Source organism: Rousettus aegyptiacus, unplaced genomic scaffold (genome assembly GCF_014176215.1).
Source record: "Rousettus aegyptiacus isolate mRouAeg1 unplaced genomic scaffold, mRouAeg1.p scaffold_m13_p_7, whole genome shotgun sequence".
NCBI lineage: Eukaryota > Metazoa > Chordata > Mammalia > Chiroptera > Pteropodidae > Rousettus > Rousettus aegyptiacus.
In genome coordinates, this window is record NW_023416310.1 from 38,883,415 (window position 1) to 38,911,343 (window position 27,929).

A 27,929-nucleotide genomic window follows, 5' to 3' on the forward strand; every position below is an offset into this window, starting at 1 on the left:
AAATGGTCAAAATTTAATATGTCAAGTTCGAATGACCTCAATCTTAACCCATTCATTTCTTAACAACAATAATACAACAGCAAAAAATAAACAAAAAAAAAACAACCAAAAAAACACATACAAGGTAACCCTATCTAGATTACATATAAGTAACATCTGATATCAGTAAGCTGTTGCAAAGGTCCACAAGATGTGTCTCCGGGTCTGATCATAACCTTTTAGAATAACTCTAATAGATAAATTTACTTAGTTTGCAATGTACCGGCATCCCAAAACTCATTTCCTAGTCTAGTAAGTGCTGAATGTACCTAACCAAGAAAGAGGTTGAATAAAGAACTTTAAATGGCCAATTCTAAAACTATTTTTCTCTCTCTTAATTTTTCTCTTTCCTACTTTTTCTTCTACTATTCTTTAACCTCTTCTAACTTCCATTCTTTCAAATATGGTCATGTCCTATTACTATTTTAGATTCAGAATGATGAGAACCATTGTTTTTATGAGCACCTCATCCCAGGTGAAAAAAAACACCTTGCCCTTCTGCAGTCACCCCTCCTTTTATTTCCCCTCAACCCTCATTAGTCCAAGGCAACTACTAATCTATGGTCTGTCTCTACAAATGTGCCTATCCTAGGCACTTTATAGAAATGGAATCATTCAATATGTGATACTGTGTAATTTATTTTTAAGCTCTAAGATTTCTGAATATCTGGTCAAGATGACAGAGCAGGTAAACACTGTGCTTGCCTCCTCTCATAAACACATCAAAATTACAACTAAACTACAGAACAAAAATCAAAGAGAACCACCTGAAGTCTAGTTGAACAGAAGTCCAATAACTAAGGATATACAGAAGAAGTTACACCAAGACTGGCAGGAGTGGTGGAAAGGCAGGACAGGCTTGCCCCAAAACCCACATATGGTGGTTGAAAATCGAGAGGAATATCACAGCTTCGGATGGTCCCTATGAGCAGCAACAGGGTCCCAGAACCACACCAGGCTAACCATCCTACAGCACCAGTGCCAGTAGGTGAAGTCCCCAAAATTTCTGGATGTGAAATTCAGCAGAGATTGAGGTTGAGTAAAAAGGAGGGCTGCTAGAGTCCTTAGGTGTTCTTCTTAAATGGCCTATACATAGGCTTACTCAATTACAGACTCACCTGCTCTGAGCTCCAGCTCTAGAATAACAGCACAAAAGATGTCAAAGACATATGGAGAAAAACTGAATTATCTGGCTTCAGGGTGAAGGCTAGAGGGGCAACTTTCTATCAGACCAAAAGTGCTGGTAGAATCCATTGTTTGTTGAGTCCTCCCCACTCCCTGCGTGAAGATGCAAGTGGCCAACATATCTGAGCCCCCTTCACCTAACACCATTCCCCTGACCCTAGTAATGCCCTGACCCTACCCCACCCAACTTGTGGGCCTACCCAAGCCACTTCCGGTAGCTTTTCCATACAAACAGACTGTCCTGGTTCATACTGCAGATCTTTCCCAAATTTCTCAAAGTTTCACAAACACCAAACAAGCAGCATGTGGCCTTGGCATATCTTATACCTCTTACTGAGCAAACCCCAAGCCAGCACTTGTGGTAACCAGCCTCACTTTGCAGCATAGCCTTCTCTCATGTTACCTCCAAGCCTAGAACAAGTGGCAAGCATGTGCAAATTACTCTGTAGCTCATGCCAAGTGGCCCCAGGCAGGACAGAGGCAGCAGCTGACCTTGGCCACTCACAAAAGGCCCCAGAACCAACACACCTGGTAGTCAGCTTCGGACTACATCAGAGCGTCACCCAACCACCTCCACAAAAAAAAACACCCTAAGGGAAGAGTGGGCAGACACCAGAGCCTCGCTAAAAGCAAATCCTGCTTCCTTCATAGGGTGAGCCCCTGCACAACAGCTCTTCCACTGTACTCACAGCCAATCCTCACAATCAACCAGTCCTCACAACCAATTAGCCTGAGGGTCAATCCCTCCCACTGACATGCAAACAGCAACCAACACCACTCAACTACAACAGGAGAGCACACAAAATCCACATAAGGGACACACCTGGAGCACCTGGCTCAGATGACCAAGGAGACTCCACCACTTGGCCCCACAGGACACCTACTACATAACGCCACTCTACTAAGAACAGGAGACACAGTAGCTCTACCTAAAACATAGAAACAAACACAGGGAGGCAGTCAAAATAGGGAGACAAAGAAACATACTTGAAATGAAAGAGAACAACGCTCCAGAAAAGGAACTCAACAAAAAGGAGACAAGCATAAGTCAAAGACATGCAGAGTCAAAATACTGGTTATAAGGATGCTCGATGATCTCAGAGAGAACCTCAACAAAAAGATACGAAACATAAAAATGGGGATAGAAAACATAAGAACCAGTAGAAATGAAGAATGCAATAACTGAAATGAAGAACAGAAGGAATCAACAGTAGATTTGATGAGGCAGTGAATCGAATCAGCGATTTGGAAGATAAGGTACCAGAAAACACCCAATCAGAACAGCAGAAGAAAAAAGAATCAAAAAAAAAAAAAAATGAGGATAATTTAAGGGGCCTCTAGGACAACATCAAGTCTAACAACATTCACATCATAGGGGTACCAAAAGGAGAAGAAAGCAAGGCATTGAAAACCTATTTGAAGAAAAAGTGACGGAAAACTTCACTAATCTGGTAAAGGAAATAGATATACAAGCCCAGGAAGCACAGAGAATTCCAAACAAAATAAACCCGAAGAGGCCCACACCAAGACACACCATAATTAAAATGTCAAAGGTTAAAGACAAAGAGACTCTTAAAGCAGCAAGAGAAAAGCAATTAGTTACCTACAAGTGAGCTACCATAACACTATCGGCTGACTTCTCAAGAGAAACTTTGCAGGCCAGAAGGGAGTGGCAGGAAATATTCAAAGTGATGAAAAGTAAGGACCTACTACCAAAGATTACGCTTTCCATCAAAGATATCACTTAGAATTGAAAGGCAGATAAAGAGCTTCCCAGACATGAAAATGCTAAAAGAATTCATCACAACCAAACCAGTATTACAAGAAATGTTATAGGGACGACTTTAAGAAAAGCAAAAATTCAAAAATATTAATAAAATGGCAGTAAATACAGATCTAGCAACAATCAGTATAAAAGTAAATGAATTAAAGGCTCCAATCAAAAGACATAGGTGGCAGAATGGATAAGAAGACAAAACCCTCAGATACTCTGCCAACAAGAGACTCACTTCAGATCAAAAGATACAAAAACTGAAAGTAAAGGGATAGGAAAAGATATTTCATGAAAGTGGAAACAAAACAAAAAAATTGGGGGTGGCAATACTTATACTAAACAAAATAGACTTTAAAACAAATGCTATAACAAGACACAAAGTAGGATCCTGTAATCCCAATTCTGGGTATTTAACTAAAGAAATCTAAAACACTACTTTGAAGAGACATATGCATCCATATGTTTATTGCAGCATTATTTACACCACCCAAGATATGGAGGTAACCTGAGTGTGTCCATCAGTGGATGAATGGGTAAAGAAAAGGTGGTACATATATACGAAAGAATATTATTCATCCATAAAAAAGAAATCTTGCCATCTGCAACAATATGAATGGAACTAGAGGGTACTGTGAAGTCAGAGAAAGACAAATGTCACGATTTCATTTGTATGTGGAATCTAGAGAACAGGATAAATAAACAAACATAACAAACAAGTTCACAAATAGAGAGTATTTTGATAGTTATCGGGTTGGGGAGATGTGTGAAAGAGAAAAGGAATTATGAAGTACAAGTTGGCAGTTACAAAATAGTCATGGGGATGTAGAGTATAACACAAGAAATACAGTTAGTAAGTAGTGTCATAATAACTATATATGGTGTCAGATGGGCACTGATTTATCAGGGTGATCACTTTGTATAAGTTATATAAATTTCTAACCATTTTGTTGTATATCTGAAACTAATGTACTATATGTCAACCATAATTTTGAAAAATATAAAATTTCTAATAAAGCCTTGTATTTTCTAAAATACAGAGCTATAATTTTTTAGACATATTTTTATATTTCCTCTCCTAAACATCCCGTGATAAAACTGAAGATTTTATACTCATAATAGAGTATTCATAATAATTGCACTCCCTTGGAAAGAAAACTACTATATGAAAGTTATTTGGCAAAAAACATTTAAGTATCATAACATTAACTGCTGATTTGTTTGAACAATGTTATATAAATTATTCCTGTTTCAAAGTAATATGCTTTACTTACTACAGAACCTTACCTTGACTGAGATGTTCATGGTAAATAGAGGCTAAGTTGGGAAGATGTTGTTGGAGATGAGATGTTAGCTCTGCATGTGAATTAATCTGAACTAGCTCCTCTTCACACCCAGATTCTTCACCATCAAAATCAGCCATATTTTTTTCTGATTTTGCACTGACCTGGGAGCTACTGCAGCTGACATCATCTGCACTTAGCATATCATCAACCATATGCCTGTAACATAGAAAAGAACAGTCACTAATTACAGTATGTGAGTAACAAAAAATCTCTTAAAACATTTGGCACAAGTTATAACACACTCAAGAACAAAGCTGCATTTGTTTTATTTTTAACAATTCAGAATGTTGACAGCTTTACAAAAAATAAAAAGCCCATAATGTCAGAACTATATATTAATTTTACAATATATCCAGATGTTATCTGGTCCATCAACACACTTCACTGAAACAACTTCAAAAGATGATCAAAGATAAACTTACTGTTACATAATTATTTTATTAACTCAAATCACAATGTGAACCTTAAAATGTTTACATATATTCATACGAGTGCAGAATCAAATGAGATCACTACCAGAAAAACATTTCAATTTAAGGCTTATTATAACATGGTTAATATTAATTCAGAGACTTTTAACTTAATAAACACCTATTTAGCACTCACTTTTAAAACATACAATACTAGATGCTCTAAGGAGGTAAAGACAAAAGAATAAAAAAATAACATGAAAAAGAAAAGTTTAGGATTCACTTAAACAGATTCACAAGTAGCATCATATGCAGAGAATATGAAAAATGCTAACATAAAAAAATCAAATCATTAGGTCAGTGAGGTAGGAGACTGATGTGGGTTAGAAAACTGAAAGAGATATGCGATGTGACAAACTGAATATATTTTTCAGTTTTATGAACTAATTGCTTTGTCTTCAGTATGAGCTATTCTAGGAAAAACTTTGAATATGCATATCTGTAATTCTCAATCAGAAGTGATTTTGGCCCATGGGAGGGACATCTTGAAAATGTCTAGAGCCATTTTTGGTTATCAAAACTTGAGGTGCTGCTGGCATCTAAGGAAAGAGTCTACGGATGGTGCCCTACAACACACAGGACAGCATTCACATTGCTAATGCAAAACAAGGAATTATCTGGCCGAAATGTCAATATTGCCAAGGTTGAGAAAAATTACCTTAAACTCACATGGGTTAGTGACAAGAACAAGGCAAAGGAAATATAGTAGTAATATATGTGAATATGTAGTTCTCCGAAACAACCATACTGAATTCTGAAAGGCCTGGCAAACTGTCAAGTCTAAGAAAACTCATCCTGGTAAAACATATATTCATATTTCATCATCAACTCAAATATTACTACTTATAATGACAGTTATAATAGCGGCTAACATTTATTGAGCTCTTATGTGCCAATCATATTAGTTTATGAAATGTTAACAATAAACCAAGATGAGTATTTATTCTTATTTATAGATGAGAAAATAGAAGAAAAATTAAGTACTTTGCCCAATACTGTAACACTAGTGACAGAATCACTTACTGTTAAATAATCAAAATACTTTATCCTTACTAATACCCTAAATTAGAATGTGTATAAAACTTCCCTTTTCATGACCATACTTTAATACAAGTTTGCGCTAGCAATCTTATACCTGCTTTTAAGCCATTATTACAAGGAGTTAAAGACTTAGATCTGTGCTGTCCGATGACATCCACTACCCACATGTGACCACTGCACACGTAAAAAGTAGCTGGTCTAAACTGAGATGTGGTATAAGTATAAAATATGCATGAAATAGTGAAGACTTTGTACAAAAAAAATCTTAGTAATTTTTAGACTGATTACATGCGAAGATAGTTTAGATACTGCTGCTTTAAATAACATTTATAATTAAAATTAATCTGCTTCATTTTGCTTTTTAAAATGTACCCACTAGGAAAACTGAGTTACATATATGTGGCATGCATTTATAGGTTACATTATATTCCTATTTGATAACAATGATGTAGACTATAATGCAATTGAATAAATATAGGCTATTTCCCTAAAGGAAATAATTTCCCTAAAGGAAATATAAACTGTTTATTTTTAAGGAGACTTACCCATCATGGTGGTGATGATGGTGGTGGTGGTGATGGTGATGCTGTGGACCAATGAACTGTCGACAATTAAATAGTTCATTCCCAATAGTCTCACCAAGAAAGTCACCAGTGCGTGTAATACAAGATTCCTGAGATGCTTGTGCTATATGAGCAGCATTCATTTCCCCTGAAATATCATGCTCTGGGTCTTCTGAGTGTGAGCAGGCGTCTAGCATTCGTATTCGATTATCTACCGATGGCATTGACTCGGTGTTGAAAACCAGGTCCTTTCCTGTTCCATTACTTGTCCCACTTCTTTCTGATGGGCCTTGGGAATCCCCTAAACAAATGCCTGCCTGACTATCTAACTTTCTGTTCCGAAGATCAGTACCACAACTGCTTTTAGGAGAATTATGACCATGATCATCATCTTCATCTTCTTCTTTAAGGGCTTCAATATCTGCAATGTCTTCTGACTGTACCTCACTGCCAGGGCTCCCAGCTGATTGGCTTGCATGGCTAGAATTCACCTCATTGCTAGATCCATCACTGTGTCCACTACTGCTACCAGGACCACTGCTTCCATCTTCACCACTGTTGGCAGTTTCGTCAGAACTTCCCTGCATGGATTCCTGTATTTAGAAACAAATAGATTTAAATAAATATTTAAACTAGTAAGAAAGAGTAACTGACATTGTCACACTGTACTTTTTAAAAGGCTGCCAGTTTTGACATATTCCTTTGAACAATACAAAATGAAATAAAAAAATTAAAGGAAAGTAAGTGACCTCAACAAATTACTTAAAGAGATTAGGTCTCAACACAGATATGTTTATATTCCCAGTTCTAAGGATAAACATGACGGAAACCCAAAAATCACTTTAGGGGTAGGGGAAAGGGCTGTTTTCATACCTCTGTGTCTGAAAGTCGCTGTTGCACATGTTTGGTTCTATTAATAAGTTGCTCATCCATTTCAATGTCACTGCCTCCACTCTGATGAGTATCACTGTTATCACTGCTTTGAGGACTAGCTGCAGGTGACCCTATATTAAGTAGATTTTTTGTTTTAACTTCTAATTTGTTACTAACATGAATCTACCAGAATGACATAGTTCTTTGATTCTTTGATTAACCAAAGCTTTATACTAAGTAGCCAAAACACGATCTGCGAATATATTAACACTTACCAATTATTTCTAAAGAGCATATATGATTTCAATTAAGTCAAAATACTAATGGTTTAAACATATCCAACTTTATTACTCTAATACAAATATATAAAATCAATGAACTCTACATGATCATCAATACAAAAGTATAAGTCATCTTGCCATGCATTTCTAAGACTCAACTTACAAGGTGATGGAGCTGCTCTTCTGAGCTCTTCTTCCTCTGAAGGAAAAGGAAAAAACAGGAGGGAAATATTCTAAATGACTGAGCTTCTTTGGGACAGCATATCAGTTGTTCTTATTACATAATCAACAAGATACAGGTAGGGAAATCTGCAATAAGTCCCCACCATCTGCAGTAGTAGTTGTAGGTGCCTGCACAAAAAAGCCTAATAAAAGTGTAGTATACGACGTCAGGAGACAAAAACTGGGGTAAAGTGATAAAGTTTCAGAAAGTCCTGGAAAGCTATATACATGTAAAAGCAAATATAAAACACCTGAAATGATAGCCCAAAAACCTGAGCTAATCTCAATTTATTAATCCTTTCACAAACAACATAGCGCACATCTCAAACTTATTTTGGAATTGAGGTTGAACTGAAACCACTTAGCAGAAACCACTTCAAATTTGAGTTATAAACTTTGGGCAATATACTTCAAAAAATACATTATACTTTACTAACCTTTCTTATTTCCAATGGGAAGATTAGTATTTAATAAAGATGCGAAAGAACTCTGTTTAGATAGCTGTGCCTTAGCTGCTAGTGCATTATTCCATAATGCTTTAATTAACATCGATGCCAAGTACAATGTCTTAAAAAAAGAGAGAGGGTGAAATTAGAGGTTTTAAGTAACACCTAACAGTTAAATTAACTGAATCACATAAAAATTTTCACATTACAAAAAATAATAACTACCAATACCTGTTCAGTATGAACACTTGGCTCGAGAGCTGAGACCAGATTAAGGAGATGTCTAAGTGGTACTGGATCCAAATTCTTGATGAGTGAAGGAAATAAGTCATGTATATACCGACTACAATGTTTCAACTACAAAACAAAGGTAGAAACAACAGCAAAAATAATTACACTACATAAATTAAATAATGGAATAGCAAAGTAATACAGTTCATTTTTTAAGTTACATAATTTTAAAAGCCAAGGTGGCTGGTACATTACTATTTAATATGTTAGTAAAGTGCTAATTACCAAGTATCATAAATAGCAGTAAATAAAATTGTGAAAATAAAATTCCTCTTAAGCAGAACTTTATCTTACCCAAACAAACCACAAGATTAATTTTCTAACCACAAGAGTAAAGTCCATAATAAATACAGTTTCTGGAAACTACATACAAAGAAGATTCTCATTCAATTTATGTACATATCATGGATATAAAAACAAATTAAGTAATAAATTAAAACATAGGCAATTATGATTAAAATAACAAGTTACAGTCAGAGAAACCAAGTTAACTATTTTAAATATATTTCTCATATTAAATGGTTTCAAAGTATTTATATAACTCATCCATTTTTCTAGAGTACACAACAGAAACTCCCTTATAATAAAGCTCTAAATAATAATAAACCAGAAAGAGAGTATCTGTTGTTATACTAACCAAATTACGTAAATATGAGAAAAAGTATATTTACAAAGATATGACTACCAAATATTACACTGTCATGTAAAATAAATATCTTTTATAGCTATAAAGTTACTAAATTAAGACAGAGCAACAAGTATTAATAAGTCCATAATTCTCAATTTGAGGCCTCCAAAAGTAAAAAGCTGAGATAGCCTACTTATCTTTGATAAACAGAAAAGTCTATAAGAAATGTAGAGTTTTCTATTCTAAAACTGAGTTTTATGTTTTCAAGCATAAATCATATGAACTCTCTTCTACTGCTTCCCCTACCAAGGTATATACACAATTTAATTTTGAAAAAGGAGGTGAAATAAAGGTAATAACATTGAAGGAATTCATCCATGTTGGAGCAATTTCTTACAAACTATATTATTTATTCGACTCTATTTAATTCAACATCACTAATTACCCACTAAAAAAACAAATACGGCACTTTAAGACCAAAAACATCATTGATTTGAAGAGAATCATCAATTATTAGTATACTGCTTATGTAGGTCTTATCTAAGAATGTTAATTTTAATACAGTGCTAATTAACATCATAATTAGACTATATAGCCTACTGCCATGCCATCCTGAACAAGCCCGATCCCGTCTGATCACGGAAGCTAAGCAGAGTCAAGCCTGGTTAGTACCTGGATGGGAGACCACCTAGGAAGACCAGGTGCTGTAAGTGTAAAAAAATAAAAAAATAAGGGGGGATTGTAAGCTGACAAGGTCCTTGCAATCTGTGAGGTCAACCAAGGGTTGCCTCACCTAAAAAAAAAAAAAAAAAAAAAAAAGATAATAATTAGACTCTTCAATTCATACTTTCTTTTTGCCAATAACTATTAGATTATACTTTTCCTAATTAAAATGTGATTAAAAAGATACTTTATGATAAATGTCTGACTTGCTGCCAATTTAATCATCAATAAAATGAGATTTCCATAACAGACTTAATTTTCATAATCCAATACCATATTGGTCATCTTTAAATAACAAGACCTTTGAAAGATAATTATATAATCCTATCACTGAGGCAAAAAACCATATAAGGCTCTTTTAGTAGAGGTGTACATTATGAAAGCAAATTCAAGAAGTACAGGGAAAAAAACATTATGATTGCATGGCTTGAGTTCCTGGTAAAGATGACCATGTGAAGCTAGTTCACAGATTATCAAAAAGAGAAGAGAAGAAAAGAATGTCCGGGGAAATGGCAGAGCAGGGAGTGCCAAAAATCCATCAGTATACCTAGATAGCAACCGTTATGGCAGAAACTGATGTAACTATTTTGAAACTCTAGCATGAATGTGTACTCTTGTACTTCCAAGGGAAAGTTTGGCTGGTAAATTGCAGTTACGATCAGTCAATTTCAACCGTCAGTGTGATAGCAGTTACCCAATTTTCTACTCCTTGACCTTGAGGCAGGTAGGCAGCTATGGGAATAGCAATATGTGATTCTGATGCAGCTTGCTAGTCAGTGTGAGCAATAATGATAATGTCCTCCAAATAATAAATTTCTATGTTCTGACTACAGATTGCTACACCTACTTGGTAAGGTGCAGGCACAGAGGCTGGATGCCATTTTGCAACCCATATCAGCTAGAGTGACTACCAAGAGATTTAAAGGAGTCATACAAAGTTTTACTGGACATTCAATAACAACTGTTTATGTAAGGGAATTCTGAAAGGCACTGCACACTCCAAATGAAAGATAATGGGTCAGAAAAGACCTGAAAAGAGCAAAGTTTTCATACTAGGCTGAGCACTAGCACAGAAACACTCTACAAAAACCAAAAAAAAAAAAAGAAAGGGGACAAGTTCTTTTCCAGAGTTACCACATTAAAAATTACATATGTCCAGCTTTCAAAAATAACAAAAAAACCCACCAAACAAACCCCACAAAATATTAAAAGAAACATTAACGAATGGCCCATTCAAATGAATAATAAATCAACAGAAATGTACCCAAAGACACCCACCTACTGGAATTACTAGACGAAAGATCTTAAAACACCTACCTTAATGATGTTCAAAAACCTAAAGGACAAGGACAGAAAAACAATGCCTGAACAAATGAGAATATCATTAAAAACAGAAATTATAAAAAGGAGCCATAATGAAATTAGAAAGCTGAAAAGGAAAATAACTAAAATGAGACACTAGAGCAGTTAAAAAGCAGATATGAGGAAGCAGAATAAGCAAACTTGAAAATAGGACAACTGAAATTAATGACTATAAGGAAAAGAAAGAAGGAGAAAACAGAGTCTAAGGGACTGTGTGATACCACCAATCCTACCAATGTCCTCACTGTGGAAATCCCAGAAAAAGAGAAAAGTACACAAAGTATATTTGAAAAGGTGGCTGAAAACTTCCCAATATGATGATGAAAGACAGGAATCTACAAAGCCAAGAAATTCCACAAATTCCAAATAGGATAAACTTGGAGATCTACATCCAGACATTATAATTAAACTGCCAAAACCCAAAAACAATGAAATAAAATAATCCTGAAAGCAGCAAGAGATAAGCAACTTACCATATATGCATACTAAGTAAGACTATCAGCCAATCTCTAATCAGAAACCTTGGAAGACGGAAGTGGGTTGATATATTCAATGGGTGAAAAAAAACTGCAACCAAGAATTCTTAATTGGCAAAAATGTCATTTAAAAAATGAGAGTACAATTATTATATCCCCAGATAAACAGAAACAGAAGTTCATTACAACTACACCTTCCCTGCAAGAAATGCTAAAGGAAATCCTTCAGAATGAAATAAAAGGAAGCTAGACCATAATGAAGAAATTAAGATCTCTAATAAAGGTAAATACATAAATAATTTAAAGGTAGTATTATTGGAATTATTTTTATTTCCTACATGAGTTAAAAGACAAAAGGTAAAAAAGTTATTATTAATCTATATAATTGTGCACACAATGTATAAAGTTGCAATTTGTGATTTTAATAACAAAAATAAAAGAGATGGAGCTGTATAGAAGCAGAGTTTTTGTATGGCATTTAAGCCAGCATAAATTCAAATTAGATCATTAGAACTTCGAGATGTTAAATTCCTATGTTAAACACAAAATATATACAGAATATAGACAAAAAGAAATAAGGGAAATAAAAATTTTCACTACAAAAAAATCAACTAGACAAAAAGGCAGTAATAGATGAAATGATGGATAAAAACACTAAGTGTTGAAAACAAATTCCTCTTTGAGTTATTACTTTAAATATAAATGGTATGAACTCTCCAATCAAAAGATAGAGATAAGCAGAACAAATTTTTTAAAAAGCATACAATTATATGCTGTCTACAAGAGACTCACATTATATCCAAAGACACAAATATGTTAAAAGTGAAAAGATGTTAAAAGATATTCCATGCAAACAATAATAAGTAAAAGAGAGATGGATTGACTATATTAAAATCAAATGAGAGAGACTTTAAAGAGGTTACTAGAAAAATCAGAATTACCATATGCGACAACAATCTTGGACTCCAAGGTATATACTGAAAAGAATTAAAAGTGGGATTTCAAAGAGATATGTACTTGCACAGCCTTGTTCATTATAGATTATTCACAATAGTCGAGAGGTGGAAGCAGTGCAAATGTCCAACAACAAATGAATATATAAACATAATGTGGCATGCATACAATAAAAATAACTCAGCCTTAAAAGAAAGGAAATCCTGTCACATGCTACAACATGGCTGTAACATGGGTGAACCTTGAAGACATTAGGCTGAGTGAAATAAGCCAGTCACAAAAGGACAAATGCTATGTGATTCCAATAACATGAAATATGTAGTCAAAATGATGTTACTAGAATGCATACCAAGAACTGTAAGAAAGGAGAATTGTGGAGTTGTTCAATTTGTATACACTTTCAGTTTTGGAAAATGAATAGTTCTAGATATATTACACAACAATATGAATATAGCTAAAAATATTAGAACTTACAAATGGTTCAGCAGGCAAATTTTATGTTTTTTTAACAAAGTTTTTTTTAAAAAAAGGTTAACAAAGAGTGACATCATTTGTTAATAAAACATTCAATACAGTAAGAAGATATAAAGTTTCAAGAAAAATGGACAGAAATGAAGAAAAAGTTCTACAATACCTGTAAATATCAATATCATACTTTCAATAATAGAAGAATTAGACAGAAGTAAGGAAACAGAAAACTTGTACATGTACAGCACAATAGACCTAAAGGACATATAAAGAACAGTTAACACAACATCACCAGAAAACACATTCTGCTCAACTACACATGGAACATTCTCCAGAAAAAACCATGTTAGGCCACAAAACAAGTCACAATAGATTTCAGAAGATAGATAGCATACAAAGTATTTTCACTAATGACAACAGAAGTTAGAAATCAATACTGTAAGAAATAGTGAAAATTTCAAATACGTGGAAATTGAACAATCCATTCTTAAACAATCAATGGTTCAAAGGAGAAACTGCAAAAGAAATTAGAAAATATTTAGAGAAGAATGAAAGAAAAAACACAACAAAAACATATGGGATCCAGAAAAAGCAGTACACAGATGGAAATTTATTAAATGTACATTTAAAAAGATCTCGAATCAACAATCTAACTTTACAACTTAAGGAACTCAAAAATGAAGAATAAACAAAAAACTAGACCAGAAATAGTAAGATTAAAACACATAAATAAAATACAGATTAGAAAAATTATTGAGAAAATTAATGAAACCAATAACTGGTTCTTCTAAAAGAGTAACAAAGTAAACTTTTAGCTAGACTGACTAAAAATACAAGAGAGGATGTAAATAGCTAAAATCAAAAAGAGAAGTGGAATATTACTACCAAACTTAAACACTTAAAGAAATTATAAGACTGCTGGATCCAGGGTATCCCAATGTCCTGGCTGCTGGGATAATGGGAGGCTCTCCGACAACAATGGCAGTGGTAATCTGCCAAGCAATATGAAAATACATATTATTTCAACAATTAATGAAAATGTATGAGTGGAGGGCATATTTCATTTTTTTAATTTAGATACAACTGACATATAACATTATATTAGTTTTGGGTGTACCATATATTGGTTTGATATTTGTATAGGCTGTGAAATGATCACCCCAATAAATCTTGTTAACATCCATCATCAAAAAAAATATATATATATATATGAGAATGCTATGAACACCTGTCCACCAAAAATTAGATAACCTAGGAGATATGAACATATCCTTTGCAAATAACCTTAATTGACTCAAGAAGAAATAGAAAATGTTAATAGACCTATAACGAGAGTGCATCATTAAAAGGGGGAAAAAAAGTCCTCTAGCAAAGTACTAAAATACACAGCTTAACAAGTGAATTTTACCAAAGATTTAAAGAAAAATTAATACCAATCCTTCTCAAACCCTCCCCAAAAAATTGAAGAGGAAATATTTCTTTCTAATTCAGTCTATGAGGCTATCACTACTATGATAACAAAGCCTTCATAAAAATAGAAAATTACAGAACAATATCTCTCATAAATGATACAAAAGACCTCTACAAAAATCAGCAAATTGAACACAACGCCATACTAAAAAGACTACTCACTATGACCAAGTGAGATTTATCCCAGGAAAGCAACTGTGGTTCAATAAGAAAATCAATTACTGTAATACATCATGGAGAGAAAAGCCACAAGATCACCTCAACACAAAAAAGGCAAAATCCAACACTCTGTCACGATAAAAACTTTTAGTAAACTTAGAATAGGGAGGAAATTCCTTAACATGATAAACGGTATTTATGAAAACCCCACAGCTAACAACATATGCTATAGTCAATGACTGAAAGATTTTCCACTAGGATCAGAAAAAAGACAAAAGTGCTCACATTCATAATCATTACTCAACACTACTAAAATTCTAGCTAGAGCTATTAGATCAAATACATATACATAGTCATATCTTTTTAAGTATAGATATTGGTACCCCTTTTCATTCATTCTTACGTTCTCAAGCAGAAAGCCGAGTGAAACTAAGGAGAAAAGTAAAAATCATTATGCCTCCATCAGTACTATAGAAAATGCTGCCAGGCAGAAATCCAAGAATATCTAGATAACTTACCTAGTCTTCTTTCTTAAATATGAATGGATAGCAAAGGCATATGAAGAGACCAAACAACATAAAAGAATACAGTACAGACAGGGGTTTCAGTATATATTACCAAAGTAATAATCACTCATTGTAACAGCTCTTAAAAAGATAGGAAGGAACAGGATTGAAATCATAAGGTGTAATATAGAGGAGGGGACTGCAGTGGTCAGATTATAACTCAAGTACAGTCATAACATCACATGCTAACAGTGTGCAATGTCTCACTAACCAGTAATCTATATGTGTGTGCAAGAACACATGCAGAAGCAAATAACCACTATAATATATATTAGTTTTTCTGAAATTAGTCATTACTAAGCCCCCTCTTTGAGAATCTCAGGAAAATTATGGATCATTTCTCTTCAAAATGTGCATAATGAACATCTGAATCAGATTATATTTAAATCCCTTTAAAATCCTAGGGAACTGAACTTCTGTCATTAAGATATGAAAATCTATACTAAAAGAAGCTATTGCCCATTTTAAGATAAATTCATTAACCCAGTAAGTTAAATTTGTGTAAAAGTTCTTCAAATTTGAAAAGTAACAATAAATTCCAATAGAGTGAAAAGATTCTGAAATTTATTTTGTTGTCCTATTACTGAAAGACTACAGTGAAAGGAAAGGGTACAGAGATGTAGAGAGGTAATCTAATCGAATCAGAAGAGTAAGTAGCTTTAAAATGGTAGAGAAAGTTATTTAAATGTCAAAATGTTTACTGTAACTTTATATACTAGTTTTTAGATTTAATGAAAAACTAACATAAACATAAAAATTTCAAACAATAAAAATTTCAGACAATAAAAAGGAAGTCTCCCACCTATCCTAGGCCATTTTCCAAAGGCAAACCTGTTAAATTTCTTGTGTATTTTTCAAAAATAGTTCCAGGCATTTGCAAATACAAAAAGTACATGTATGTATGTGCACCCTCTTTTTAAAATTGTTTTAACACATGGTGGGAGAATACACTGTGTACTTGCTGTTCTCTCTTAATAAAAGATCTGTTACCTATCCAATGTTTAATAGAAATAGTTTTGGAGACTGTTCCACATGAACATAGCCAGGAATTTCAGTCCTTCTCAGGGCCACCAAACATACTATTATATGGATTTCCCAAAACTTGATTAACTAGTCCTACATTCCTGACCTGCTAGTATAGACAATGCTGTAGCAAACATCTTCATGTACATATATTTGTAAGATAAATTACCAGAAACAGAATTGTTATATTGTTCCCCAAAAGTATACCACATTTCAGTCAATACAGTATATTATTAAACATATTATTAACCAATACATGAAAATATATTGTTATTTGAACCTATAATTATAAACAAAGATAAGCATTTTTCAAATATTTATGAACTATTTGCACTTCCTTTGCTATGCTTCCCATGTGTCACCTCTGTCTATTCACCTTTCTGTTTTTTCCTTAGATCCCATCTTAAGAGCTGTGATACAAACAATGAAGAGAGCAATAGCCAATCCATAACTACTAAGTGAATCGCGTGTATCTGTCTGTCTCAAATGAGCAAAGTGATCTCAAAAACTTATTCCAGGTTGCAGCTAAATTGCTGCTTTGGCCATAAGCAGACTTTCTGTCCACTGCACCCACTCTTCTCATTCCATCACCCCACTACCCACCTGCCAACAGGATGGCCTACAAGCAGATCTACTACTCAGATTAAGTTCCTCCTTGAGCACTATGAGTACTGACATATCATGTTACCCAGAGTACTTTTCAAACAAGTACCCCAAATCCATGAAGAGGAGGAGGAGAAATTTGGTGTCCAAGAGAGTCTAGGATGGGTTCATTACATTACTCATGAACCAGAACCACATATTCTTCTCTTTAGATGACATCTTCCAAAAGATCAACAAAAATGAAGTATATCTGGGGATCGTCAATTAATCTTTTCCAAATTTAATGTATATTTATATAAGGTAAGTAGTCAGTGACTACTTAAAAAATGTATAAATCTTTCATCCGTATCTACATGAGTTGTATTCTTTACAGCAACAGAGCTCAGTTAAATGCAACTGCAAGTAGGTTACTGTAAGGTGTTTAAGATAAAATTTCTTCTAGTCAGTTTTTCTCTTCATATAAGAACCTATTTGACTTTGCCTGTTACTTTTGTTAAAAAAAGTTTGTGGCAGCAGCAGGTAGGTGTGTATGATGGCCTTCCGAAATGAGGGGTGCTCAGACAGAAAATAATACCAAACAATCTTGAAATAAACCAGGTAACACATGCCGTAAAAAATAAATAAATAAATAATGAAATAAAATCAAGTTTGTATGTTGTGTTTAAAAAAGAAACTTATTTCAGAGGGAAGGAAAGAAAGACGCAGGTAAGACTGGATGAAATCGACCAACATTGGACACTTTGAAAGCAGTTATAGTAGGTGCTTGAATTAAAAGAACTCAAAATGTAAAATTTCCTGATCTTCTAAATCTATGATAGATTCAAAAGTAAAGCAATAACCACAGAAACACCCAAATTAAAATAACCCATAAAACATATTTATTTTATCTTGTTAAATAATCTTCTAAAGATGTTTTAAGTTATTGCAAATAGTACCACAGTTTTGCGAGGATAAAATGCTAAAATTTCTAACATACTATATTCATTATCGATTTGATGAATTTCAGTTTCAATAAAGAATAATGCTTCCCCATTTCTAGTTATTTATTCTATATTACTTAAAATATTTTGCTGGTCTTGCTGTGAACAAAATAAAAATTTTATGTCTACTAAAAAGAGTAACACGTTCAGACTTTCTGAAAGAAAATTTCCCTTTACTCTGAAATATGAACTGTTTCTTTAACTTGTTAAAATGTAGTGATATGATATCATATTAAAAATCAAAGTCAAAAATTGTACTGAAAAATTACAACCAATCTAATTAAGTAACAAGGCACATAATCGAAAACTTGAAAATGCTTATATATTTTAGAAAGCTTATGCATATATGTAGTGATCATTAAATATAATCAAAGAAACAAAAATAATGCACGAAAGTATAATGAGGAAATTGCTATTGTAATAGCAAAATTAAAGTTCCTAAAAATAAACATGAAATAAAATCTATATACAAGTAACTCTGAAATGCTGAATGATACAAATGAAAGCAAATGGTATTCATGCTTTGTAGAGAAAGAAAGAACTTCGACTCTCCTCAAATTAAAAACAGCACTTTTAAAGAATAAGTCAATGCTAAAATTCATATGGAAAAATAAATGAGACAGAAAAATTCTTTAAAAGATATAAAGAGGAAAGACCAGCCCTACCTGACATTTAAAAATATCACAAAGACACATGGGAAAAAAGTAAAGTCATTAGTCCAAACCCAGGGATCAGCAAATAATTTTCTTGATGGGCCAGACAGTAAATATTTTAGGACTGTGGATGGTAAGTTAAGGTAACTTATATTACAGTAAATATTTTAGGACTGTGGGTCTTTGTTACAAGTACGGTACCCTGCCATTGCAGTGTGGAAGCAGCTGCCACCAACAATACATAAAAGAATGGGCAAAGCTATGCAACAAAAAAGCTTTATAAAATCGGGTGGCCAGTTTGCAGGGAATAAGTTTACCAATACCAATAGGTGATGACTAGATATACCAATAGGTCAGTCTACAAAGTCCAGAAATTGACCCAGTCAAGATAAATCAGTATCTCAAATCACAAAGAGAAAGAGTTACTGAACAAATAAAACAGGAACAACTATGTATAAAAAAAAAAAAAGTTGGATATACACATGACACCTTAAATCAAGATAAATTCTAATTGATCCAAGATTAATTAGAATATAAAACTGAAACAGAAAATGTAAAGGAAAAAACTAAAAGAGCATTTTCTTTTATCTTGTAGTGGAGAAGGTATTTCAAATCCACAGGCCATAAAAAAGAAAGTAACCACAACTTTGAAGCCATAAACTTAAAAACTAAACAGCAAAAATCACCTTAAGCAAAGCAAAAAACATCACAGTAGAATATAGTCATAACTCATAACACACACCAAAGCCCAATTTCATTAAAGATCTCGTATGAAAAAGAAAACAAATAAAGCAACTGATAAATGGCAAAGACTATAAACAGATATTCCCAAAAAAAGAACACGAAAATGTCTCTTAAACACAAAATTTGCAACCTGATTCTTGTAAAAGAAATGTAAGTTTAAAACATCAATGAAGCAGATAACCGAATAAAGATGTAGTGTGTGTGTGTGTAGAAAAGATGACAATACTGCCATTTGTGATAACAGAGATCTTGAGATGATCATGCTAAGTGAAATAAGTCAGAAAGAAAAAGTTGAGAACCATATGATTTCAGTCATATGTGGGATATAAAACTGAAAACAACAAACAAGACAAACAAAACTCATAGACACAACAGCTTAGTGGTTACATGGTCGAGGGGTGGTAGAAAAGGGTATCAAATATATGATGGAAGGAGATATGACTTTGGGTGATGAACACAGAATGTAATATACAGATGATGTATTATAGAATTGTACACTTGAAACATAACTTTATTAACCAATGTCATCCTAATTATTTTTAAAAATCAATAATATCATTTTTCACCAATCAGTTTAACAAATATTGAGAAGTTTCAGGACAGAATGTATTAAGGAGGATAAGGGGAAAGTCCGCCCTCACACCATTATTTACTATAAGTAAACCACGCATATGCTTTAATCTAACAATTCTATTTATAAGTAGAAATTTATCCTACACAGTAACTTTGCACATAGAAAAAATGAATATGTTAGAAGGTACTTAATGTATGCGTATAATAGAAACGACTAGAAAAAGAATAATTTCTTTGAATGGGAATTGGTTAAATAAATTATGAAACATGTATACAATGAAAGATACTTTTTAAAAAAAAATACTTAAAAAAAAAAGTGTTTTATATATTGATATGAAATTATCTCCAGGATAAAGTAAGTGAAAAAAGCCAAGTCTTTCTAGTATGCAACATTTATGGAAAAGAGGAAGACAAGGGAACAGCATTAACAATTAGCCATTTGAACAGAAAATCCATGATGCCCCTGAGAGAATAAGGACATGCCCAGGACACAGGGGCAGGGGTGTGGGGGTGGGGGGTGGGACTGGAATCTGTAACATACGTACCCTTTTATATTTACTTTTAGATTTTGAACCATGTGAGTATATGCCTATTCAAAAAATTAAATAAATAAAAAAATAGAAAAGAAATATACCAGTACAATGTTCGGGCTAGAAGGGTTCATTATATAAATAAAAATTACAGGAAATGTCTCTTAAATGGTACCCTGGCAAGATGGTTCATCAAAAATCTCCAATAGATTAATTCATTTACTTCAATTTTACCAGTAGTACAGTAGTAAGATATGGATTCTGATGCCAGACTTCACAGGTTCCATTCCCAACTTTAGGTCTCAGTTTCTTTAGCTATAAAATGAGGATAATAACAACTTACCTCATAGGGGAGTATTAAAGCACTTAGAACATATAATGAGAATTGTTAATATTACCTGTGCCGCAGCCCAAATGCAATCAATATGCTGAGTACTCAGTCGCCCTTCCGCTGCCAAAAAATTCAAAATCACTTGGCATTGTTTGATAATCTGGAAAGAAAAAATTATAGTTAATCTCTAAAAATATGCTTCTCTTTAATAGAACACAGAAGTCATGTAATCATCCACGAACCTCAATATGTAAATTTGGTCCAAATATATGCTCTACTACATTGTTGCTTATAAGCCAGTCTGCAAGTTCTTTTGCAATGGACCTAAAACCAAATAATAAAAATAGTTAATACATGAAAAAATATTAGCCTCATTCTTGCCCATATCTAAAAGGCAACACAGTTGAAAAACATTTGTTCTCATACAAATTATAAAGAAGTGATTATATACAATTAAATGTTTAGATTATATACAACTGAATTAAAGAATAACAAATAAAATATAAGACATGGTAATATTACCTGACTTTATAAACAAGCAAAAAATAATCTGGAAAGTTAGGGTAACAACTGTCTTCCAAAGTGACTGATGCCTTCTTGCATTCCCACCAGCAATGCTGCTCCACACCCTTGTCAGCATTTGGTGTTATCTGTGTGCTGAATTTTGACCATTCTAATAGGTGTGTAATGAAATCTCACTGTTCTTTTAATTTGCATTTCCCTGATGAAGGAGGATGTGGTTGTCCAATTGTTTCAGCACCATTTACTTACTGAAAAGCCTATCCTTGCTCCATCGGACTATCTTTGCTCCTTTGTCAAAAATCAGTGAACTATATTTATATGAGTCTTGACAATATTTACAATAAGTCTTGAAGGTAGGTAGGGTAGTGTCAGGCCTCCAACTTTGTGCTTTTCCTTTCAATACTATGTTGGTTATTCTGGGTGTGCTGCCTCTCATATAAACTAGAATCAGTTTACTGATATCCTCAAAATAATCTTCTGGGATTCTGACTGAGATTGTACTGAATCTATAGATCCAATTGGGAAAACTAATATCTTTACAGTTATAAGCCTTCCTATCCATTGATGAGGAATATGTTTCCATTTATTTAGTTCTTTTTGGTATCTTTCATCAGAGTTTTATAATTTTCCTCATATATATCTTGTCCATATCTTGTTAGATTTATACCTAAGTATTTCATTTTTGTGGTACTAATGTAAACGATATCATGTTTTAAATTTTAAATTCCTTTTGTTCACTACTGGTATACAGGAAAGTAACTGACTTTTGTTCATTAACTTTATATCCTAATTGCTGTAACTGCTCATTAGCTCCACAAGTTTGTCAGTTCTCTCAGATTTTCTACATAGATGATCATGTTATCTGCAATCAAAGAGTTCTATTTCTTCCTTCCCATTCTGTATACCTTTCATTTTCCCTTCTTGCTTTACTGCAATAGGTAGGACTTCTAGCAACATGTTGAAAAAGCAGTGGTGAGAGGGATACCGCTTCCTTTTTCCTGATCTTAGTGAAAAAGCTCTGAGCTTCTCTCCATTAAGTATAATGTTAGCTGTAGGTTTTTTGTAGATGTTCTTCATCAGGCTGAGGAAGTTTCCCTCTATTTCTTGTTTACTGAGTTTTTATCACAAATGAGTAATTTAGTCAAATGCTTTTTCTGCATCTATTTATATGATCTTATGATTTTTCTTCTTTAGCCTACTGATATGATGGATTACTTAAACTGATTTTGAAATGTTGAACTAGCCTTCAATATCTGTGATAAAGCTCACTTGGTCATGGTATATAACTTTTTAAATATATTCTTAGATATGATTTGTTAATATTTTGTGAAGATTTCTGCCTCTATGTTCATGAAAAATATTGGTATGAAATTTTCTTTTTCTATAATGTCTTTCTCTTGTTTTAGAATTAGGTTCATGCTGGCCTCAAAGAATAAGGCAAGATTCCCTCTGCATCTATCCTCTGAAAGAAACTGCCAAGAACTGGTGTAATTTCTTCCTTAAATATTTGGTAGAATTCATAAATGAACATATCTGGACCTGGTGATTTCTGTTATAAATTTTCAATTAAATTTCTTTAATATAGACCTATTCAGATTCTCTATTTCTTTAAAAAAAATTTTAACAATTATAGAGAAACATTTAATTAAAAAAAAAGTGGTGACAGGTATATTGTAGGTAGAAGAAAACAGATTTTGAAGTAGAATGTGCAGTAAAAAATTTCAAATTTTTTCATCTAAATTAACATAAAAATATTGAATAATTTTTGTTTATCCATAGAAGAATTATACTCAATAAAAAACTTATTTCAAAAATTGTTTGAAAAGCTATGAATTAGATATATGGACCTCAAAAGGTAAACTATTAAAATAAAACTACTGATATATTTTACCTATTTCCAGATTGCCCTAGAGAAGCTAAAAATCCATGATGCAACCCTCAGATTTGCACAGCACACAAAAAATTTCAACCAAAAATAATTTTAAGAAATACACTTCATTCTTTCAGTTTCCTAAAAGACATTAAAAGGAGACCAGAGACTTTTATAATATCTAAGAACTGTAATTATAACCAAGCAAGCATAAAACTAGATAACGTTATCAATAACAACCATTCAGGGCTCTGCAAACATACATACAATGATACTCCCAGAAAAAGTGGAGGAACAGAAAAAAATTTTGAAGTATAGCCACAACGTCTCAAATTTGATGAAAAATTTTCATCTACACATTCAAAAATGACAACAAACTCCACTAGGACAAACACAAGGAGATCCATGCTTAGACACCCCACAGTTAAATTGTTAAAAGCCAAAGACCAAGAGAAAAATCTTGAAACCAGCAAGCGAAAAAGAACTAAGCATGTATAAGGAAACCACAGTAAGATTAACAGCTGACCTCTGATTAGAAACAAAGAAATAGAGCTATACTAGAGCAATGTTTCCATATTTTACTAAAATTAAGTTATTAATCTGAAGTAGACAGTAATAAATTAAGATCCATATTGTACTCACTGAGCAATCACTAAGAAAATAATTTTTAAAATAAAAAAATCAATGGAATTAAAATGGTATACTAGGACATACCTACATATTGCAAAATAAGGCAATAAAGGAAAAATTAAAGATGGAAGACATATAGAAAACCAAAGGCTAAATGGCAGGCATGAACCCAGCTACATAAACATTAACGGATAAAGAATTAAATAATCCAATCACAAAGCAGAGAATGTAGGACTAGATTTTTTTTTTTTTTTTTTTATCCAACGATATAATGCCTTCAAGAGATATACTTTAGATCCCAAAACACAAAAGGGTGGAAGTAAGAGACTGGAAAAAGATGCCACAACAGTAATAAGCATGATAAGATTACAGGGGCTATACTAACATCAGACAAAATATTCTTTAAGCCAAAAAAATATTTAAAAGAAACAAAGAGGAATATTTTTTAATGACAAAAGAATGAAATGATAAGGAACAACTATAAACATAGATGAACCTAACAAAAATGTCCCAAAACCCAAAGAAATGAAGGGACAAAAAGACAAACAATAAAGGCAGTTCTTGTTACTCATGGCGCTTACGTTCTATGAAGTCGCTGAACTGAACTAGCTAATACTGAACCCCTGAACCCTCTTTTAAATTGTTATCACCCCCTGCTTTTAATGAGTAAAAAGACTATGTCATTAACATTAAGTGCATCCTAGAGTGGTTCACTTTAGAAGAATAACTTAGGGCAATAACACAACTTACTGTTTGCCTTTGACTGGAAGACGACAGAGAGTTTGATTAAATGCAAATCTTATATAACAACTTTAGGTACACAATGTATACTATAATCCATTTGCAGAACTCCTTTAAAGACAGATGTTTCACAGAACTAAGATTTGTTCTGAAATTCCCACTTCCACCAGAGCAATGCAAAGGAGGCTCCTCCCTTTATATAAAAAGGCCATCACAGATCCCCCAACTCACTTCCTCTGAAAAAAGAGACATGGCTCTCATGTGGGTATTAAAATTGTCTCTCGGTATTGCTTTTTAAAAAAATGATTTATTTTAATTAGTTTCAGGTATACAATACATTGGTCAGGCATCTATATAGTTTGTAAAACAATCCCAGTTGCTCCCTCCCCTGACCCTCCAACCTAGCCAACGTATTCATACAAATTGCATTCCCTATGCCAATGCTCCCCACCACTCTCCCTCCCTGTGACAATTCATCAGCTACTAATTTGTATTCTTTTAACCCTTCACCTCATCCTCCCAGCCCCCACAAACCTCCATCCCCTCTGTCCGTCACCAAATTGTCCATTATTTTTGAGTCTGTTTTTGAGTAGTTTGTTCCTTTTATTTCTTAGATTCCGCATATAAGTGAAATCATATAGTGCTTATCTTTCTCTGTCTGACTTAAATACCTCTAGGTCCATCAAAGCAGTATTTTTCCATCTCCTTCCTTTCAGTCTGTGTGTGTCTTTTAATCTGAAGTGAGTCTCTTGTAGGCGACATTTAGGGGTCTTGTTTTCCTTTCCATTGAGCCACTCTTTTAGTTGGAGCACTTAATTCTTTTCCATTTGAGGTACTTGTTTATACGAATGTAGTTGTTACCATTCTTTATTTCTGTTTTTGATACATGTTTTTTCTTCTTAAAGAAGTCTCTCCAACATTTCCTGTAATATTGGCTTGGTGGTGATAAATTCCTTTAGCTTATTTTTGTCTGGGAAGCTCTTCATCCATCCTTCAACTCTAAATGATAGCTTTGCTGGATAAATTACTCTTGGTTGTAGATCCTGGGTCTTCATCCCGTCGATATTTTTTGCCAAGTCCTTCTGTCCTGCATAGTTTCTTTTGAGAAATCAGTTGCGAGTCTTATGAGTGTTCCCTTATAAGTAACTCTTTTTCTCTTACTGCTTTTAATATTCTTTCTTTGTATTTAACCTTTGGCATTTTAATTATGTGTCTTGGTGTGGGCCTCTTTGGATCCCTGATTTTTGGAATTCTGAGCTTCCTAGGGCTTTATGTCCATTTCCATCACCAGGTTAGGGAAGTTTTCCATCATTATTTCTTCAAACAGTTGTTCAACATTTTGATTTTTTTTAATTATGCCTATCAGATGGATTTTTAGACCCTTAACAGTGTCTCATATTTTTCTTAAATTATTTTTATAGTCTTGGCATCTTATCTCTTGCCATTCTGATTGAGTGTCCTTGGCTTTCCCGTCCTCTAGATAGGGCATTTGATCCTTTTTTATTCACTGTTTATTCCTTTGTTTATTCCACTTCATATACTTCTCATCTCAGATAATGTGTTTTTCATATCAGACTGGTTCTCTTTTATAATTTCCATTTTTATCTCTTTGTTGAAGTTCTCACTGAATTTATTTACACTTCACAAAAGTTCATTGAGCATCTTTATAACCAGTATTTTGAACTCTGCATCTGTTATATTACTTGACTCCATTATATCTGAATCTCTGTTCTATTCTCTCATATGGTTTCTGCTTCTTTGTCTTCCCATTGTGGCTGCCTTTCCGTGTCTATTTCTAAGTACTAAGCAAAGCTCCTAAGTCTCTCAATCTTATTAGTATGGATTTGTGAAGCAAGTGTACAGAGGGGTTCAGCTGCAGGCAAAATTTAGCCCAAGCCTCTGCCCCTCCAGGGCCACTGTTAAGATTCAGCAGATGCTGAGTTTATAGTTGCCTCAAGTGGCCACACCAGAAACAGAGGCCAGCTGCTTCCACTGTGAGTCTAGGCACTGCTCAGCAAGGAGCACCTGACTCGCTGAGGATACACCTAGATGTGGCTTGGGTGGGGCTGTGAGTTGGGGGAGGCGGGGTTTCAGGGAATCCTCTGAGCAAAGCGACCTATGTTATCCAGTTTGATGATGTCAGGGCTAAGCAGTGCTGTGTCTGGCACACTGGTAAGGGGGAGGACTCAACAGGGAACAATGGATACCTCAGGCACTTCTGTACAGAGCGAGTCTCACCTCAGCCCTCACTATGACAATGTCTCCCTATAAGTCCTTGGTGCCCCCTGCATGTAGCTGAATCGGTACTGGTGCTCAGAGCAAGCAGGTCTGTCACCAGGAAAATCCACTCACAGACACGGCTCCTTTAAGAGGCTTCTGCTGCTGCCATAGCCTTCTTCTCGCTCAGCTGATGAAGACCGGGCAGCCCCGCGTCCTTGCCCCATCCTACCTTCTGCCACTGCAGGGTGATTTCTTGGACTTCTCTCTAGTTGTATGGCTTGTTCATCAAGATTCCAGGTGATTTTTCCCTGCTGCTGCTCCTTGTTTCCATCACAACTTTGATGTGGTCGCCAGAGTGATGAACAGAACCTCTTATTTTTATGCTATTTTGGTTCTCTATATCTCAGTATTGCTTTCTTTTATTAAGTCTTCTTTTTTAAAAAACTTCATTTTTTTAATGAGGTAACTGACATGTAACATAATGGTCTTAGGTGTAAAACATAATGATTCAATACTTGTATATATATGTTAAGTATTGATCATCGGTAAATCTAGTTAACGTTCGTTACCATATATAGTTATAAAACTTTTTTTTCCCCTTGTGATGAAGACTTTTAAGATCTACTCACTTACCAGCTTTCAAATACGCAATACAGTATTGACTATAGTCATCATGCTATATAATATACCCCTAACTTATTTTATAACTGAAGTTTGTACCTTTTGACCCCTTCACCCATTTTGCCTCCCACCCTTGCCTCTGACGACACCAATCTGTTTTTTGTGTCTATGAGCTTCGGGGTCTTTTGTTTTGTTTTGTTTTTTTAAAGTCCACATATAAGTGAGATCATAAAGTATTTGTCTTTGTCTGAGTTATCTCATTTAGTGTAATGCCCTCAAAGTCCACCCATTTTGTCATAATGGCAAAATTTCATTCTTTTTTATGGCTAAATAGTATTCGCACGTGCTCGTGTGTGTGTGTGTGTGTGTATGTGTGTGTGTGTAATAAAACTGAAGCGAGAAAAAGACAACCAATACAGTCAATTCTTGTTACTCATAGCAGTTATAGTCTATAAAGTAGCTATACTGCATTAGCTATTTTTTATGAAACTTTGAATCTTAAATCCTAAAAACAACTTATCTCAACTGATTTTACTTTCTCCATTTTACAAAAG

The 27,929-nt window shown here is 33.8% G+C and overlaps 1 protein-coding gene and 2 pseudogenes across 3 annotated transcripts in view; 2 read left to right on the forward strand and 1 right to left on the reverse strand.

Moving 5' to 3' along the window:
• USP34 (ubiquitin specific peptidase 34) overlaps positions 1-27,929 on the reverse strand; it is a 208,219-nt gene that overhangs the window by 112,686 nt on the left and 67,604 nt on the right. For 2 of the 3 annotated variants that reach the window (XM_016129610.2, XM_016129612.2), the window contains exons 9-16: positions 21,014-21,095; positions 20,839-20,931; positions 8,469-8,594; positions 8,229-8,358; positions 7,733-7,768; positions 7,289-7,419; positions 6,398-7,008; positions 4,283-4,497 (exon numbers count right to left, since the gene is read on the reverse strand). In XM_016129610.2, the coding sequence (XP_015985096.2) occupies positions 4,283-4,497; positions 6,398-7,008; positions 7,289-7,419; positions 7,733-7,768; positions 8,229-8,358; positions 8,469-8,594; positions 20,839-20,931; positions 21,014-21,095 (1,424 nt within the window). The remainder of the gene's footprint in view (positions 1-4,282; positions 4,498-6,397; positions 7,009-7,288; positions 7,420-7,732; positions 7,769-8,228; positions 8,359-8,468; positions 8,595-20,838; positions 20,932-21,013; positions 21,096-27,929) is intronic. The other variant, XM_016129611.2, reaches the window with a different exon arrangement.
• On the forward strand, positions 9,751-9,869 carry LOC118606339 (annotated as a pseudogene).
• Positions 16,972-17,203, forward strand: LOC107502434 (annotated as a pseudogene).